Genomic DNA, 19,984 nt, shown 5'->3' with positions numbered 1-19,984 from the left:
TTAAAATGTTGGCATATTAACATTTGATAAAACACAAATTAACAGTAAACACTAAGGTGAGCATAATAAATGCCAGTTTTGCTGGCATCTAGTCATAAATCCATCCACTAGCTAAAACACAGAGTCAGAGCATCACCAGAGCTCTACAGTTCATCCTGTCTGGAGCATGACTGGGTGTGCCAAATTTCCTGGCATTTCACTGGTTGGCTTGTGAGATTTTATTTTCAAACCTGAAATAACCAACAGACCAACCTTGCCATCCCATGCTGCCAGCATGGGAAGGTAAACAAAGGAAACAATAATTTATGTAACTATTTTAGATATAATATTTTAATTTCAAAATACACATCAGGGTTTCCCTCTCCCTGGGCTGCGACCTTATCGTGGTGGAGGGGTTTGCGTGTCCCAATGATCCCAGGAGCTATGTTGTCCGGGGCTTTATGCCCCTGGTAGGGTCACCCATGACAAACAGGTCCTGGGTGAAGGACCAGACAAACAGCAGCCCAGAAGACCCCAATGAAGACTAAAAACTTTGGAACCACGAGTCCCTTGCCCGGATGCGGGTCACCGGGGTCCCCCCCTGGAGCCAGGCCCGGGGGTGGGGCTCGATGGAGAGCGTCTGGTGGCCGGGCTTCTTCCCACAGGGCCCGGCCGGGCACAGCCCGAAGAAGAGACGTGGGACCCCCCTCCAGCAGGCCCACCACCCGCAGGAGGGGCCATAGGGGTCCGGTGCCATGTGTGTTGGGCGGCGGCCAGGGGCGGGGAGCCTGGCGTTACCGACCCCTGGCTACACAAGCTGGCTCTAGGGACGTGGAACGTCACCTCTCTGGCGGGGAAGGAGCCTGAGCTGGTGTGCGAGGCTGAGAAGTTCCGACTTGATATAGTCGGCCTCACCTCGACACACAGCAGGGGCTCTGGAACCAGCCCTCTCGAGAGGGGTTGGACTCTCTTCCACTCTGGAGTTGCCAAGGGTGAGAGGCGCCGAGCAGGGGTGTCAATACTCATTGCGCCTCGGCTCAGTGACTGTGTGTTGAGGTTTACCCCGGTGGACGAGAGGGTGGCCTCCCTTCGCCTTCGGGTGGGGGGACGGTTAGTTACTGTTGTTTGCGCCTACGGGCCGAACAGCAGTTCGGAGTATCCGCCCTTTCTGGAATCCTTGGAGGGGGTGCTGGAGAGCGCCCCTTCTGGGGATTCCATAGTTCTGCTGGGGGACTTCAACGCTCACGTTGGCAATGACAGTGAGACCTGGAGAGGCGTGATTGGGAGGAACGGCCCCCCCGATCTGAACCCGAGCGGTGTTCTGTTATTGGACTTCTGTGCTCGTCACAGATTGTCCATAACGAACACCATGTTCAGGTATAAGGGTGTCCATATGTGCACTTGGCACCAGGACACCCTAGGCCGCAGTTCGATGATCGACTTTGTTGTCATATCATCGGACTTGCGGCCGCATGTCCTGGACACTCGGGTGAAGAGAGGGGCGGAGCTGTCAACCGATCACTACCTGGTGGTGAGTTGTCTCCGATGGTGGGGGAGGATGCCAGTCAGACCTGGCAGACCCAAACGGATCGTGAGAGTGTGCTGGGAATGTCTGGCGGAGTCCCCTGTCAGAAGGAGTTTCAACTCCCACCTTCGGTCAAACTTCAACCATGTCCCGAGGGAGGTGGGGGACATTGAGTCCGAGTGGACCATGTTCCGTGCCTCCATTGCTGAGGCGGCCGATCGTTGCTGTGGCCGTAAGGTGGTCGGTGCCTGTCGCGGCGGCAATCCCCGAACCCGTTGGTGGACACCGGCGGTAAGGGATGCCGTCAAGCTGAAGAAGGAGTCCTACCGGGCCTTTTTGGCCTGTGGGACTCCGGAGGCAGCTGACAGGTATCGGCTGCAGCTGCGGCTGTCGCCGAGGCAAAAACTCGGGTATGGGAGGAGTTTGGCGAGGCCATGGAAAACGACTTCCGGACGGCTTCGAAGAGATTCTGGTCCACCATCTGGCGTCTCAGGGGGGGAAAGCGGTGCACTGTCCACACTGTGTATAGTGGGGATGGTGCACTGCTGACCTCAACTCGGGACGTTGTGAATCGGTGGGGGGAGTACTTCGAAGACCTCCTCAATCCCACCGACACGCCTTCTGATTCAGAAGCGGGGCCTGGGGTCTCGGGGGTGGATTCTCCCATCTCTGGGGTCGAAGTCGCCGAGGTAGTTAAAAAGCTCCTCGGTGGCAGGGCCCCGGGGGTGGATGAGATCCGCCCGGAGTTCCTCAAGGCCCTGGATGTTGTGGGGCTGTCCTGGTTGACACGCCTCTGCAACATCGCGTGGACATCGGGGGCAGTGCCTCTTGATTGGCAGACTGGGGTGGTGGTCCCTCTTTTCAAAAAGGGGGACCGGAGGGTGTGTTCCAACTATAGGGGGATCACACTCCTCAGCCTCCCCGGGAAGGTCTATTCAGGGGTACTGGAGAGGAGGGTCTGCCGGATAGTCGAACCTCGGATTCAGGAGGAGCAATGTGGTTTTCGTCCCGGCCGTGGAACTGTGGACCAGCTCTACACCCTCAGCAGGGTCCTTGAGGGTGCATGGGAGTTTGCCCAACCAGTCCACATGTGTTTTGTGGATCTGGAGAAGGCTTTCGACCGTGTCCCTCGGGGAATCCTCTGGGGAGTGCTCCGGGAGTACGGGGTAACGGACCACCTAATACAGGCTGTCCGTTCCCTGTATGACCGGTGTCAGAGCTTGGTCCGCATCTCTGGCAATAAGTCGAACTCGTTTCCAGTGAGAGTTGGACTCCGCCAGGGCTGCCCTTTGTCACTGATTCTGTTCATAATTTTTATGGACAGAATATCTAGGCGCAGCCAGGGTGTTGAGGGGGTCCGGTTTGGTGACCTCAGGATTCCGTCACTGCTTTTCGCGGATGATGTGGTCCTGTTGGCTTCATCATGCCAGGACCTCCAACTCTCACTGGATCGGTTCGCAGCCGAGTGTGAAGCGGTTGGGATGAGGATCAGCACCTCCAAATCCGAGTCCATGGTCTTCAGCCGGAAAAGGGTGGAGTGCACTCTCCGGGTCAGGGATGAGGTCCTGCCCCAAGTGGAGGAGTTTAAGTACCTCGGGGTCTTGTTCACGAGTGAGGGAAGGATGGAGCGAGAGATCGACCGGCGGATTGCTACGGCCTCCGCAGTAATGCGGGCGCTGTACAGGTCCGTCGTGGTAAAGAGGGAGCTGAGCCGAAAGGCGAAGCTCTCAATTTACCGGTCGATCTACGTTCCTACCCTCACCTATGGTCACGAGCTTTGGGTAGTGACCGAAAGAACATGATGTTCTTGTGTTGCAGGTACATGGGCCAGACGTGGCCATCGAACAGGCCGGGGGTACAAGCGGCTGCAATGAGTTTCCACCGCAGGGTGGCTGGGCTCTCCCTTAGAGATAGGGTGAGAAGCTCGGCCATCCGGGAGGATCTCAGAGTAGAGCCGCTGCTCCTCCGTGTAGAGAGGAGCCAGATGAGGTGGCTCGGGCATCTAATTAGGATGCCCCCCGGACGCCTCCCCGGTGAGGTGTTTAGGGCACGTCCTACTGGGAGGAGGCCCCGGGGAAGACCCAGGACACGCTGGAGAGACTATGTCTCCCAGCTGGCCTGGGAACGCCTTGGGGTCCCCCGGGAGGAGCTAGATGATGTGGCCGGGGAGAGGGAGGTCTGGGCTTCCCTCCTAAAGCTGCTGCCCCCGCGACCCGACCCGGACCAGCGGTAGAAGATGGATGGATGGACATCAGGGTTTCATGACTAAAGCAATTTTCATGATTGACATCTACCTTAAACATTTGTGGCCCCATTGAGTTAACTATAGCCCACACCTGGATACTTTATAACAAAAATAAAACTGACATACATTAGATTGTCTGATATGAATGACATCAGATGTTTAACTGAGCAGGCTAATGACATGTTGCATGGCCAGGTGTGCTGAAATCAATTTCTCTGTGAAGCTCTGTCCAGGATTTGTTCAACAAAGTTCATGTTTATCAATATCAAAACTCACAATTGTTCACAGTATACCACAGCAATTAAAAATTGTATAAAAGTGACGAGTATTTGTTTAGGGAATTATTTTCCAACCATTAATCAAAACAGTGGTCCAAACTCAGATATGCTGTTGCACCAATGTCCTGTTTGACTGTGACGAATCAGACTAATGTAGAAACGCAATTATTGTTAGGTTTTACAATTTTGATTAATATGGCATTTAAGTGATATTGCACAGGGATGTACTTACTCAAATTATATAATCTAAGTCCAGTTCTCACTGACTTGTTTTAAGATGTAAGAATCCAGAATCATTGTCTACTTAGACATAGCTACAAACACCTAAGAGCAAAAACAGTTTAATGTTCTCTCAGACCAATCTTTTGTACAATTTCAAGCAGCAATCAACTCAGTGTCAAAGCTTACCAGAATAGGTGACAGCATTTGTGCTGTACGTTGGGCTTTGGGAATAAGAAGGGACTACAGAGGCTGCAGCTGCCACTGGCTGGACAGTAGAGGTCACTGGATAGATGGAGAAAGTAGAAGAGGCTGGACTAGGAGCAGCTGGCTTTATCACAGTCACCTGTCGAGTCTGCTGGCTCTGGGTGTATGATGTTACCCCCTGGGTATATCCTGATTTGGGGGCTAGAAAACATAGTGGATATAAATAGTGTTTTTAATGTAGCTATACAGTATAAGTTCTCAAGTTCCACCTGACCAGATTTGGTCTTTACATTACTCTCTATGAATACTGCAAGAGCACAGCTGCAAATATCAAAAGACAACATCAGAGTCTGTAATGTCTAATTTAGCTGTGTGAGAAAAAGTTTCAGACAAGAAAGTTAAAAACTAAAACCACCTACTGTCCCTTCTATTCATATTTACAAAGAAGAGCTTCCAGAGCAAGATCACTTGAGCTAAACACACGTATGAAACATGATGCTATGTGCAAGTCGTATTTGTGTTCCAAGCTGGTAGTATACAATATACAAAATTCACTGAGATAACCAAGTAAAGTTCATACAAGTTAAAGTTGAAAAATTTTGGTGTCACTTTAGGCTCTGCAGATAAAAGTTCTTTCCAAGGTCCAGCTTTATAGTTGCTGCAGCTCTGTCTACAATAGCTTCCACTAGACTGCTGCTAGAGAGAGCTTGGTGACAGTGACTGACAACCTCACTTTGCCATGTTTCGCTGGTAAAAAACCTTTTGGTGAGGGTTACCTGCCAGAATTGATCTGACAAGGAGAATGGGAAAGACTGATTGAAAAATGATCACACAGAAATCCTGCCTAACCCAGTACCTCTTCATGATATGTGAAATCTGGGAAAATGACAGATGAATTCTGGCATCATAAACAAATCATATGTGATTTGTTGCTCATTTCTTTGAAAATCATTAGGCCTTTAAGTGCCAGGGATAAAGACACCATATACTAAAGCCCTAGTAGCAGGCAGTAGAAATTCAATGCTTTGTCTGTGTTTAGTGTTGACTGATATTTGATTGCTGAAAGGTAGATTTTAATAACAAACCATAAATGGTTTCTGAAGTTTTTGCCAGTAAATATTTTTTTCAAAACGAGAAATTGAACAAAAATGAACTGCTGCAGTGAACTCTTGGATGAAGAGCTGCAAGTAACAGGCTGCATAAAACCATTCCCTCAGCTAAGTAACCAACTGTACCTTAGCTACTTGTTTCATGAAAAGGCATTTGTGCTGTGTGTAGCATAGCTGCTAAAGCTGTGATTGAAGTTAGAATTAAACATTTACCATTATTACGATGGCAACGAATCAATCAGAATATAAATCACAATCTTGAAGTTCATAAATGTATGTGCCAATGACCCATATTTGTCTTCACTGCATCTGCATTGTTTACTGCAGGGATGTTACAATACCAGAAAGGTCGGTTTAATCCTGTGTACCAGGTTTATGTTTTTATTTGAATTGCCTTTTACAATTTGTATACCAGCTGTTAGTTGTCTCAGCACTGTTAAAAAAAGAGAGTTGCCACAACCTTCTGTTGTAACTAAAGAATTGCAGAAATTATATATGTTGAGACAACCGGACAGTTTCAAACACTGGATAGTTCCTGCATTGAACCCTAACAATTCTCAGTTTCCCCACACAAAATCAGTGGCAAGTTGATAAAATTGGTGCATGTTTTACCATTAGCTAGGCTCTCAATAATATAGTCAATGATTGTATTTAATGTAGGACACTTTAAATAATGTTGGTCTTGACACAATAGCTCATTAGATTGTCATTCCATCTGGCTAATATGAACAACACTTCGCAAGCTACCACAATCAGATGTTGGTTTGTGTGCATACAAACTTGTCGTTAAAATTAGCAATACTTAGCTGTGACTTTACTAGTACATGTAATTTAAAATTATGTTATCTAATAACTGTCTCAACTAAATAATACAGCTAACAATGATGGGTGATAAGATTAGCAGTATGAATGTGGATGATCACAGTAAAAACAAAGTAGAGAATGCTAATTAACATATTCCTCTGTTAATCATCTGACTGAATTTGATGACCAAGCAAGCCAGTTATCTACAAAGTATTCAAAAAGCAACAAGGTATGCAAGTGCCAAAAACAACTCCCTGCATCCTCCTAAACAATCACAACAGAAACACCTTTTAAACAACAAAAAATTAACACTTCAACCTTCATGAGAACAGCATTTTTTGCAGGACTGTTAGACTGTATTAGCTTTAGTTGCTGATCTGTATATATTGGCAAGTGTGTATAAGGTTATAGGCTTCACAATAACATACATTTTACGAGCAGTTGAGTGCAGCTACAGTGTTCCACTATAAATTTATTGCTGTCTCTCCCTGGAAAGTTGCAGAAAAAAAGATAGTATAGGTGTATTTAACACAGAAACCAATGCACATTATGCATTATTATTAATTGAAAACCAAAACAAAAAAGTCCTTTGCAAAATAAAAGACATAACCAAAGAGTGGCAGTGAGATCAAAGAGCATTGCAACTTTGTTATTCAACAATGCTGGGTGGTATATAACTTGCCCTTTTTATGTGTGTGAAATATAAAAAGAGAGAGAGAATAAAACAATGTTAACTGTGATCATAATTTTCCCCATTCTCCTAAAAATTCACAAAAATAACAAAGAAAAGTCCTTTTGGACCACCAAAATGACTTTTCTTGGTTATTTTTGTGAATTTTTAGGATCTACAAGCAGGACCAGTAAGTATAAAGTCCTAACTATGCCCTTTCCTGTTACATACAGTCCAATGCAGTTCAAACACATTAACACCTTTGTTGTTTGAAGGGGGTATAAGTAATCAAACTTAAATTGAGTGTGGATTTAGCATACCTGTTTGGTAGTAGGAATCTGCCACACTGGGTTGTGGCTGTGCAGCAGCAACGGCGGCAGTAGCAGTGGGCTGTTGGTAGTATTGTTTACTGTCATAAGCTACTGCTGGAGCCGTAGACCGGACATAGGAATATGAGTCCTGCAAAGCCAAATAGTAAACAAAATGTTTAGGGTTGTTAGCTCCTGGTGAAATTTCTCCAGGTGCTGCCATCAATACCTGTGCCTCTATATAACTGCAGAGTGATAAACCAAACTTTTGATGTTTCACAAAACATTAAAAAAATGAAAAGTTCAGTTACACTCCTTTCCCTGACAAAATCCAATTAAATAAGCTAGCTGCTAAACAGCTTGTTGATAACACATATATTTTTTCTGTCGCTTAGATATTTTTGCACGATATATTTAGGATTCCCTATCCTACATATTTCTTCTGGTCTTCAAACACTATTCCTAAATTTGATGTGAAGTCATGTATTGTTCAGTGACTGACAAACTTTTGTGAGCGTAGTCAAACAAATTCAAAATACTGTATCACTTAAATATGGTTCTCCTTTTAAAATGTCTAATACTACTTGGCCATGTTAGCTCATAAACAGCATGTTGATATTTGTTATAACTTATGAGTGATTAGTTTTTGAACTTAGTTTTTAAATCACTAATACCTCAAAAACTGAAGGATTCAAGTGTGAAACTTGGCAGACAGCTGGGCTCACAGTTAAATACTTCACATGGTTCAAAAAATGTTACTATAGAATGACGGTGTGGCCACTGACAACATTAAATTGCTATAACTTTCATGGCTCCCTCTTCTTCAAGCTTAAACCCCTTTCAGACATGGGGCATGCAACATTATGGTTTCATCAATCCTTTAAAAGTGGTGGCATTCTAGTCATTCAGACATGGGTCAATTTTCCTTTAATGTTCCTCACAACTGCTCCAAGTTTGGTGGAAGTGTCTCTAGGTCCCACCTAGTAACAATGCCGGCATGGCTTTTCTAGAAATTTGACTGAGGTGCGCACTAAGACATGAAGCCGACATTAAATTGCTGTGACATTTACGGAATGGACTGTGCGTCTGAAAGGGACTTTATAGATAGAAACACACTACAAATTACCAGTTGCTCAGCAGGTTAAATGCACAGATCACTGACAGCTTCAACAACTCCATCATGTTCATTAATCGACTATTAAATGATTGAATTATATTTACTTTTCCTGACTTAGTGATGGCTTAACATATATAGGGGCACTGTCAATTTATTTGGGCAATCTTTAATTCTTGCTATATTTCCAATGAAGAATAAATGGAACGGAATTCTGTGTGGCACCAATGATCCTTTGCAAATTATGAAGGCACATCTGGTCCCCACTCCATCATCAGAAATGATAATGCAAACGAGGAGGGACCATTAAGAATGCAATTACAATAGTAAAAACAAGATGTCTCTTTAATCTGTGTAGCAATCAGAAAATGTGTAGTTTACCTGGTAGTTCTGTGAGGTGACCGGTGGCGGTGGCGGAGGGACTTCAGGTTGGCGCTGAGGGTAGCCATAGTCAGTGGCAGCATGGGTTGGCTGGTATCCTCCATAAGCCGCAGCAGTGGCAGCTGCCACAGCGACTGGCGCAGGCCTAGCTACAGCTACTGTGGCTGCAGTGGGGGCATAAGCTGCTGCCACAGTGTGTGCCGCCACAGGTGCTTGATGAACTGTGTAACTGGCCACAGTAGTCGGATGTGTGTATGCTACCCCGGCTGCTGGCTGCTGGCTGGTAGAGGACAACACAAACAGATAATGTTGAAGGTGGGCTGAATAGTCACCACTTGAAGCTGAGGGGTCTTAAAATTCACTGAAAACCCAAAGGTTGTTTTCAGACTAACACTAGCATAAATACATCCAGTGTTGTTCAATGAGAAATAGAAAAGCTTAAAAAAAAAACACAGATGTAGAACTTTTTAAATAATAATCTAATACTCCAAACATCAAAATTCCTGTCAAAAGAAGGCTACTAGTGGTGTCAGAGGACAAGTAGTGTCTCTCACATGAAACAAGGTTAAATGCTTGGGGTGAGAAAATACATCACAGCACTTTACAGCAGATGATGAAAAAGTCCTATTTACTGAAGAATCCAAGCATACACATAACTTGTGCATTTAGCACAAAAGTATGTGTCCTGGGAACTAGTGTATCTGGGAAAAAAAATTGTTTTGACTGCTGTGGGTGACGTAACGATTTAGTGTGGCCTGCATACAAAGGACTTAAACATGCATTTTCAAAAGGTTTTTTTTTGAGACGTGTGTACGTTTTGGATTAATTTTTTTTTGTTGTTTTGTTTTCTTTAAACGCAATTTACACAGATTGATCTACATCGTTTCTTTAAACCTTTTAGAACTGGTCTGCTTGATGGTAGTTCAGCTATTTTCCAGTTTATGGCTATGCTACATTGAAATGATGGCACATGCTGACATGGAGAAGTTGCCGACAGCGAGTCCCTCTCTGCGTTAAAAAGGCATGAAACTAAGACTCTCAGGGTATCATAGAATTGCTAAATTGTTGTCCCATCATGATCATACAACAGAATTCATTTACCATCATTGTGCAGTGTACAATGGAAATAAAAAAAAAGTTTCTACAACATTTTTTAAAGTACTGTTGGAAATGTGCAAAAATAAAATAATTAGAAGATTACTATGTACAAGTGTCATCTATGAAATCACTGCTATAGCTTATTGTTGTAAAAATATCTCATATGGTGTATTAACATATACAAAAATGTAATGGTTTAAAAGTGGTGCAAAAAGTAAATACAAGGTGCAGGTACCCATATGTACATGTTCCGTACATAGGTAGAAAGCACATAAGAGAAGAAGACGCAAAAAGTGTAAATATTCTAGATTCTGTAAATGTAACAGTGAGTAAATTGCTAACAGACATTTAGGCCCAGAAATTTAGTTTGACTGATTGTCAGAGCTAGTTTTCTTATGGGCAATGGGTTAAACAGATGGTGTCCAGAATGGGATCCTTCAGAATGTGTGCTGTTCTACTGTGGCAGCGAGAGCTGACTGAATCATCCAAGCAGGCAGTGAGCAGTCAATGATCTTTTGGGCGATGCTAATAATCCTCTTAATGGCTTTCCAGTCCACTGCTGAGCAGCTGCTGAACCACAAAGTGATAGTGCCCCAGCAACCTCTCGATAGAGCAGCCGGTAAAAAGGACATGAGCAACTTTTCCTACAGGTAGTTTTTCCTGAGGATCCTGAGAAAGTGGAGTTGCTGCTGTGCCCTCAGCCCTGTGCTGAGGTGGCGTTTGTAGCACAGGAGAGATCTTTATCAATGTATGTACCCAGAAACCTGAAAACAGGGTCCCTTTCCACACAGTCCCCGCTGATGGTTAGGGGATTAGTCTATTTGGTTTGCATGTGTCTATAATGACTTTTTTTCCCCCAGTTTTTGGAGAGTTCAGGACCAGACTGATCCCTCGACACCACACTGTCAGTCTCAGGACTACATCTGTGTAGACAATCTCCTCCTGAGAAAAGTCCCACTACAGTTTTGTCATCTGTGAACTTAATAATACATAGCAACTCACTGTGATAGTATCGTAAGTTAGTTTGCCATTCCACACAAAGTTGACCACAACTAGACAAGTCTGCAGTTTTAGAGGCCAGTAAGAATTTGACCTAACTGCAACAAACCACCATAAACAAACAGTTATCCAGCACAAACTTATTATAATCGTACCTCACAGTCCACCGGGTTTACTTGCAGTCTAGAGTTGTTTCGAACAACTGTACTATGTTTTAGTACCAGTAAGTAACACCACATGTTTTGCTGTGCGCAGCAAGAATGAAGACAAAAGTCTCCATGCACTTCCAGTAGCTGAGGAACTAAAAATCCAGTAGATTACATTCCTTTCTGATGGCAATGTCACCACCACAATAAGTAAGAAGTTGTGTGGCAATGTGGAAAACATGACCATTAGCTTTGATCATATGCCCACAGGCTAGAGCTCGATGGAAATTGTTAAGACTAATTTGAAAACAATAAACAGGGATTGTTCATGTCCTTCCTGCTCTTGGTGCTCACATATACTGTGTTAATACAGCTACATTCCCAATAACACTTTTCTCATTTACACATTTTTGTTTCTGTTGTCAGACAACAGAACAAGTATGAAATGGTCACTGAAAAGCAGCCCATTACATGACTACACGTCACTACAGAGCCATTCTCAAACTGTGGCTCTGCATTGCTAAACTGTTTTTCACCACCCTGTCATTTAGATATTTAGTAGAACAGCAGGGAACAGGGCTAAAACCAGAGTTTATGCACCTATGGTGAAGTTAAACCATCTCTGCTGTATTTTGAGCTGAAAATTTGAAAGACATAGTCTGAAGATATACGAGACTGTCATTACTTGCTGAAAAGGGATCACAATATGGGACCTTTCACATCAATGAAAACGTCAGTAGAAACTGATTAAAATTTGTTTTTGGATAAGGTGTAATGCAGACCATTCCAGAAGTGCTGTCAGTTTGCCAAACCATTGACTAGACATAGACGGACTTCATCCCAGAGGGAAATGAAGTAAAACTACTCATTCTTGTCTCGCCAGCTACATAGGTAAAAAATAATTTGAGTCTAATAAAATGGTTTTGATTATCAAGATGTGACTGTGCTATGTTTGCTCATTTTAGAACCACTAGCCTTCACTTTAAATCAATGCGAGCATGAATAAAAATATGCCTGTCTGTATCAGAGGCAGTAATACAGTAAAAGCACACATGATGACAAAATATTGCACCTGAAAAAAGCATTTTCTGCACACTGCATTGACATGTAGTACATGAGCAAAGATATGCTGCAGACTACTTTTGTCTTTGGCAGTGGCAGCAGCACAACAGGTGGTGTTGAAGAAGGTGAAGCCAAAATCTATAATGGATGTGCAGAAGTGCACCATCATCGTCTTTAGAGGTTGAACTTGGTCTGACTTAGGAAGTACATCCTCTGCTGTGTCTTCTTGATGAGGGAACTTATTCTCAGCTCTCACTTGAGGTCTGGTTTATTTTGTGCCGAGAATACTCACAATATTTTAAATGCCCCCATGTTTTTTCGGGGGGTCTGTCTCAAGTGATGTCCTGAAAATGTGTCAACACTGGAGCCTTCCATGGCCTGCTGTTTTCCATGGCCTGCTGACAAAAAGTTTCTTCAGATCATGATGCTGCTGCCACCATGCTTCATTGTGGCGATGGTGTGTTTGGGATAACGTCAAATAAACATGGTGTCTACTCTGAAGGCCAAAAAAATAATAATTTTGAACTCAGACCAAAAAAATAAATAAAATAAAAAAACAACCTTTCTTACAGTTGACTTCAGAGTCTCCCACAGCTTTCTGTTGAAATGTAGTGCAACTTCTTTCAACTGTGAATTTCTCTTTGCCACTTTACGATAGAGCTTTGACTGGTGAGAAATATGGGCATAAGTTGTTGTTGTTATACATCGTCTTTTACATTTCAGCCACTGAAGTCATGTTATGTTGGTCTCCGTAACTCTTTCATGCATGGTCAATTTCTGAGGACAATCTGCTTTAGCCAAATTTACACATACCATCTTTCTTAGATTTTTTAAGTAATGGATCTGACTGTACTCTAAGCAGTTCCTCCAGGAATTTGCGATGTGATCACACGAATTCAACCAATCTCCATGAATTCTGCACGACCTTGCAATTTTGTTCAATCACCGCAACTTTCCTGCAATTTCGGCCAGCCTCCCATGAGTTCCACCAATCATAGCAGTCCCCAATGTAAACGTAATGTACGTACATAACCAAATTAACTTCTGTGTTTTTCTAATGTCTCTCATTTACCAACAAAAATTACGGCTGAAGACCGTGAAAAACAATTCCCTGATGTTCTTCACCAAAGCGGAAGTAAACTGTTTTATGCTCGTGCAATATTGTGGTGGAATACAAAACAAAAAAAAATCATGGATTGATAAACACTTTTCTACCACGAAACATATCAGGAGAATGGCTGAAACGAGCAGAGGTGGGTAGAGTAGCCAAAAATTGTACTCAAGTAAGAGTGACGTTACTTCAAAATAATATCACTCAAGTAGAAGTAAAAAGTAGTCATCCAAAAAATTACTCAAGAGTAAAAAAGTAATTGATGAAAAGACTACTCAAGTACTGAGTAACTGCTTGATTATGTCTTTTTTTTTTTTTTTTTTTTTTAGAAATGATGTGATCAGACAGACAAAAATGTAAAATAATGTGCAAATTCTGGTATTTCTAAATAATAAAATAAAAAAAGCAAAAATAAACATCTTTACAAAATGACAAGGCACAAAAAACACAAATTTCCAAAATCTCAGTTTTTCACAACATAAAGCTTCTGAAACAAATACCTGTAGCAAGGTAACGTTTGCATGCTTGAACAGTGCAAACTACTTCCAGTGACAAGCTACACTGCATGCTCATAGCTGTATGTGCATGCTGTATTTCAACCCCCCCACCATTCATTGCTCTCACTATACTTGATATGCGCATCTTCTTACAGTTTGAATTTTACTACCAGCTATATATGTAGTATATTTAATGCCAGAGCCGTACATCATAACAGTAAACTATGAATCAATTTCAATGCAAGCTTGTACTTTGTATGCATCATCTAGCTTATCATACATGTATCCAACTGTATGTTATATGTTTCTTGTTCCCCACCCCGTCTTCTCCCATCCCTCCCCCTTTACCTCTACCTCTATACCTCTTCTGTCCCTATCAACCCGCCCGACCAGCTGACAGATGGGTCCCCCCACATAAGAGCCGGGTTCTGCTGAAGGTTTTTTGCCCTGTTAAAACGGTGTTTTCCTTGCCACTGTCGCCTTAGGGCTTGCTCTGGGGGTCAGGCTTATGGGTTCTGTAAAGCGTCGAGACAATTTCACTGTAATTGGAGCTACGTAAATAAAATTGAATTGGAGCACTGAAAGACTGAAGGCAAGTTAGTTTAATCATCAGAAAGTCAGAAATGACACAACGACCAAGTGATTAGATTTTGGCAGTGATGCAACTTAAAAGTCTGAATCCACGGATTTGTTAAGGATTTCCCATTGAGATGGCGGCACGGTAACCACGGTAACAAGTGAACGCTAACTCAGCGGTCTGCTGACGATCACATCATTGTGATCCTACTACAAATCCACCACTGTGGACGTATTGCAAATGATATGTGGAATAACTGATTAAATTGTGGGGGTGTTTCTGAGTCCCATCAATTCCCACCGCCGGCTACATATTTAGGTGACGCGATTCGGTATGTATACATGCATAACGCCTGTGTTCAGCGCAAGGTCAGATAGTGAACAGTCTTGGTGGACTACTGAGCTCTCTGAGTGCTTTTCTTGTTAATCGACGTGACAAGCTGTGAGCACGTGTGTGTTAACACGTGTGTGCCGGAAAGTGAAATTAACATTTGACAGATATGTCAAATATGTGATTCATTCAATAGTAAACTTTCCTATTGTGCCTTAAATCTACCAATCACTTCATGTTAAACCAGTATCTGGCTGGTGCTAATTTCCCACAATGGTATGCAAGCTTTTGTGTAAATGGGTTAGAGCGTTAAAGAAATAATTTCGGAATAGATATTGTCAATTACAATGTTGAAACGTGTTGTAAATGGTGACAAAAATGTACCTTCTTAGCAATTGTCACTGTCTCCTGCAATGTCAATGCAACAAATAAGCTTAAAACATAGCAACTTAGGTCACAATTTTTTAGAAAAGCTGCCGCGAATTCAGGCATTTTCGGCCGTAACAATCTCGAAAAACGCCCGCGAAATCCTGGAGAGACTGTCTAAGGGATATTCAGTGACTTGGAAACTTTCTTGATGCAGCTGATTGAAATGTTGGTTTCACTTAATGGTGCAGCATAACCAGGAGTACTGACTGACCACGAAATTCACCTTCTTTGAAACTGCAAGCCCCTAAGACACAATCACTGCAGTCAAATGATCTCTACATTTACAAACTGTGCGACTTCTAGTAACAACTAACTGCACCTGTGTTGAATTAGTTGAGTCACTTTCAAGGGTGCAAAATCCTATGCAATTACTTTGGCATTTTATACTTTTAATCTTTGTAAGAATCTGTTGTCATTTTGACATTAAAGAGTCTTTTTATTGAAATTCTGTAAAACAAACTAAATAAATCGAATCAAATGCAACTAATTGTTGAAAAACAATTAAAGGTGAAAACTTCCAATGATGGTGAATATTTCATCAGCACTATATATGACTGTGTGTGCACACTTCAGTATCAACAATGGCAAGACACTACTGACAAAGTACCTATAATTGGGAAAACAATCAACCGATTTCCCACAGTTGGTCATCGACTTCAGAGACAAAATATTTTTGTTGAACTTTTACATTTACATGAATGGAGCAACGCTTTCACTTCCGTGTTGTGCTTCACTTCTGTTCATGTACAAACCTGTATCAAAACAGGATTTCAAACAGGGCTCTTCTTGACCTGAATTCAGTACGTCTGGGGGAAAAAAAAAACATTGACAAATGTGCCCAAACACCAATCTGATTATTTTGATGGACACTACAATTTAACTTTTTTTATTTAAACATCTTACATGTCAGCTACAGCATCCACAAGCTAGACAGTTGCAGCGCCGTAAACACAGAAGCATTACATCCCTTCTCTGCAGCACAACAGCTCAAACAGGTGTGTGAGCCAAAATGATATACTTTGAAACGATTTTCTGATTTTCTATGTGCACAATAGGGCTGCCACAAACAACGCGTCGACGAATCGCCTCAGCACGATACGTCATCAAAAGCGGAAGTGAGCGCGCAATGCAACAGAAATCACCGTCCGAGTGGAGCGTGGAACACGCATGGACATCCGCGCTGTATCGTGCATATATAGTATATGCATATATTATATACGCACAATACAGCGTGGACATCCGCGTTTACGATACAGCGCCGCATCGTGCATATACTATATATGCACGATGCGGCGCGGATGTCCGCGCTGTATCGTAAACGCGGATGTCCACGCTGTATTGTGCGTATATAATATATGCATATACTATATATGCACGATACAGCGCGGATATCCATGCGTGTTCCGCGCTCCACTCGGATGGTGATTTCTGTTGCATTGCGCGCTCACTTCCGCTTTTGATGACGTATCGTGCTCAGGCGATTCGTCGACGCGTCGTTTGTGGCAGCCCTAGTGCACAGTGCATTTCAAATGTCAATACCACATTCAATCGGGATCATTTTAGCCAAAATGGAGATTGTGTCTAATATTCCACTAATTGTCCAGCCCTACATTTAAAGTGGTTTTGAAAAAAAAGAAACAAAAAAAAAAGCTGTAAATTATTATCCATTACATGGACTTCTCTTGTATTTGGTCATTGAAAATAAGAACTGTCAGCTTTTGTAGGTTAAGTGGCATCATGTGCTTGAGTTAATTTGCCATACTTTACATTGCACTGCATGTGATGTGACCCCACACGTGCAGATTGCAGTTATTGATACTGAAATCACAGTGTGCAACACCAATTTAAAACTTCTAAATTCTTTGCTGTCCATTGTATTATCTTATTACAATACTGGATTACAATGCAATCAACAAATCTGTTGATTACAACCCTAATATTTTTACTTATCACTTACTACATCATGAAAACTATAATTTAGCCTGGTGAAGACAGTTTGTTGACCCAGGGTCGTTTCAGCTCATCAGGAGCCGCTGACAGACAGCTGGAGTTCAGGACGAGAGATGCCTGTCAGAATGAATAATTGACTGCCAATGACAATTCCCAGTTGAAAGCAAAAGTGTTTTCATTCTGTACAAATGGAGACAGTTGAATTAATACCTTTGTTGATCAACGTTCAGTCCCGCAATTACACTACACTCATTTAATTCCATTCTCCATCAACCTTGGGGAATTGTAAATTCTGACCTCAGTAGATTATACGATACCGTGCTGTGTTCTGGCGTCCGTTAATCTCAAAGTCACAGATGAGTTAATGCGGCCTAACTTCCCATATAATATCTCAGTTTCGTAGATGTAAATCATTGCAGCACGTAGCGTTTATTTACGCAGCAGTTTCCATTCTGCTTACATCCTTACTGCAGCCGCACAAGCATAACCGTCCCCTCCCCCAACTTGAACAATGGAAGCAGTGGATACCATACAGCTTGTACTTATCAGCACACCGTACAAACCCTGCTAAGGTTAGAACTCACATACATTATTCTGCGTGTTAAACCAAAAGTCACGTATGTAGGGTCCACTTACCTGTACTGGGCGGCAGCGCCATGGGTAAATCCAAAGTAATTGCCGGTAGCCATTTTGGCATCTTCACCAAGCCGGCTGGGCACTGCGGAGGACAGACACACAGGGTAACGCTAAGCTAACCGTTAGCAGCAGGCTCAAATGAGCGGTCCAAGGACTATTCACTAACGACACTATCTAAATATAGCTTCGACGTTTATAAAGATACTCGAGACGTTTTTGGTGACCGTTACACAATTTACACATTTTTAACGATACTCACCATAGGTGAAGGAGACTACTGGACATATGGGAATCATTGGTTTCGTATATTCTACCGACGCTCGAGCGACACACGAGCCTATTTATATTACATGTCGTTTCCGGAAATGCCGTATCGGCGCATGCGCAAGAAAGGAGGCTGGGACTACAGGGTGCGGCCATGGACCCCGCATCCCGGTCCTGTTTATTTTGTTTTAGTGACCAGCTCCATTAAAAATAAATTAATAAATATTGTCTATACAGTATGTATTTTACAATCTGGACAAAATGAAGAATCACTTGGTTATTTCTTTCTTTCTTTCTACAGTTCTACAATTTCATTTAGCAGACACTTTTATCCAAAGCGACGTACATCTGAGTACAATGCAAGCAAGGATCTAGTCAGGAGGAAACAACCTGGACAAGTGCCATAAAACAAGTTCAAGTGTGATAGGACCTTGGGTAATAGGATTGCTTTTACTTTTGCAGTCTGTCAAGTGCAGAGTGGAGAGCTGGGTTTTCAGTCTTTTCTTAAAGACTGAGAGGGATTCTGCAGTAGTGATGTGTCGGTCTTGAACGAAACGAGAGCCGGCTCTTTCAAGTAGTCGAGTCTACTTTATGCAAATGAGCTCCGGGTAAACACACCGGATCACAGCTCGAAACACACCGCATGTATTATGTTTTAGGGCTTTCCATTAGGACCTGTTTTAGGGCTTTTCCATTAGGACCTACTCGACTCGTCTCGGTTTGAGGTTTTCCATTAGGACTAGTACCTGGTACCAGGTACTATTTTTAGTACCTATTCTTTGTGTTTCCTACTGAGTTCATGTCTACTCAACTCGACTACTGGGTTTTTGAGGTTTTCCATTAGGACTTAGTACCTACTACCAGGTAGTACCTACTTGGCCGGTGTTCCAAGGGAGCTGAGTGGAGCCTACAATGCAACGTCTACAGAGTGCAGGCAACTGATTGGACAGGGAGTGACGACACACGAGAGAGACGCCTTCACGACAAGCAGTGAGTGTTTTGTGACTTCAAGAAACTTTTACATTAGTGATGCCATTGGTAGCAAGTTCACTTTAAGCAAACAAGTATATTTTGAAAGTAACATCGTTGTCTCCTGTATGCAGACAATAAGCTAGATAGTTAGCCATCAACGCTGGCTCAGTGGCCAGGCCACCGAAGACTCCACCCACGATGATGTGGTACTCAATTGTAATGGAAAACCACCTACACCGAGTCGAGTCGAGCCGAGTACAGTAGAGTCAAGCAGAGTCGCACCGAGTAGGTCCTAAAGGAAAAGCACTAATAGAAAACGACATAAACCAAGTCGAGTTGAGTCGAGGCGAGTAGGCGCTAATGGAAAAGCGCAGCATATATCACCATGATGAAAGACGGCCACGATGTGAGTACTTGTTTTATTAGTCATGTTAGTTAATAACATTATATAACGTTTTATTTGTTTAACTTTATAAACATTTCTGTTGATTTCACTTGCGCAGCAAAGCTGTTGTTAACCTGCTAATCTGTGAGAAACAAACTATTTAACTTTTATTTTACTATGTTTGAACTCGTCATTAAATAGTGAAAACAACCACTTTTATATAGTGACAGCTGCTGGAAAACCAACTTAACTTGTTTGCTGATTTGTTTAATTGAGTCATAGCCCAATTTTGTCAGTCCAGTTCTACATGATGATAATTAGCTACAGCCTGCATATTAATAAATCCCTCATCAGATGAAATTTTAAGCAGCAACAACTTTCAGTGTGAATGTTTAATACTAATAGTTTTACAATTTTAACGATGTTAATGAAGTTGAAGGTATCTGAACTGGTCCCATTTTAAATCTGAGGCGTATTAATGCTGGATTCCTCTTCAAGCTGCTGCTGTTATGAAGTCAAGAAAGGTTCTTAGTAAACTATGACAAAGACTGGCAGTGATAGTGTTGTCTGTCTAATATTTCAGTGAAGTGGATTAATTTTGTAGAGGGCTGCAAAAAGAGTTGAAGAAAGAAGGAAGACAATTCAGTTGGGAGGTGGGGCTCACTTTAGATAGGAGTACAGTGCCATGA

The 19,984-nt window shown here is 42.7% G+C and overlaps 1 protein-coding gene across 2 annotated transcripts in view; it reads right to left on the bottom strand.

The window, feature by feature from the left end:
* The window catches only part of zfr (zinc finger RNA binding protein), a 48,155-nt gene extending 30,072 nt beyond the window's left edge, over positions 1-18,083 (bottom strand). For both annotated transcript variants that reach the window (XR_008601980.1, XM_055011245.1), the window contains exons 1-5: positions 17,934-18,083; positions 17,675-17,756; positions 8,840-9,119; positions 7,357-7,495; positions 4,436-4,654 (exon numbers count right to left, since the gene is read on the bottom strand). Coding sequence is in view for 1 of the 2 variants with exons in the window: in XM_055011245.1 (XP_054867220.1) it covers positions 4,436-4,654; positions 7,357-7,495; positions 8,840-9,119; positions 17,675-17,756; positions 17,934-17,970 (757 nt within the window). In the remaining variant the exon portion in view is untranslated. The remainder of the gene's footprint in view (positions 1-4,435; positions 4,655-7,356; positions 7,496-8,839; positions 9,120-17,674; positions 17,757-17,933) is intronic.
* Positions 18,084-19,984: the final 1,901 nt, after the last annotated feature.

The sequence above is a fragment of the Amphiprion ocellaris genome, chromosome 6 (assembly GCF_022539595.1).
Source record: "Amphiprion ocellaris isolate individual 3 ecotype Okinawa chromosome 6, ASM2253959v1, whole genome shotgun sequence".
NCBI lineage: Eukaryota > Metazoa > Chordata > Actinopteri > Pomacentridae > Amphiprion > Amphiprion ocellaris.
This window is presented reverse-complemented; position numbering and strand designations above follow the sequence as displayed.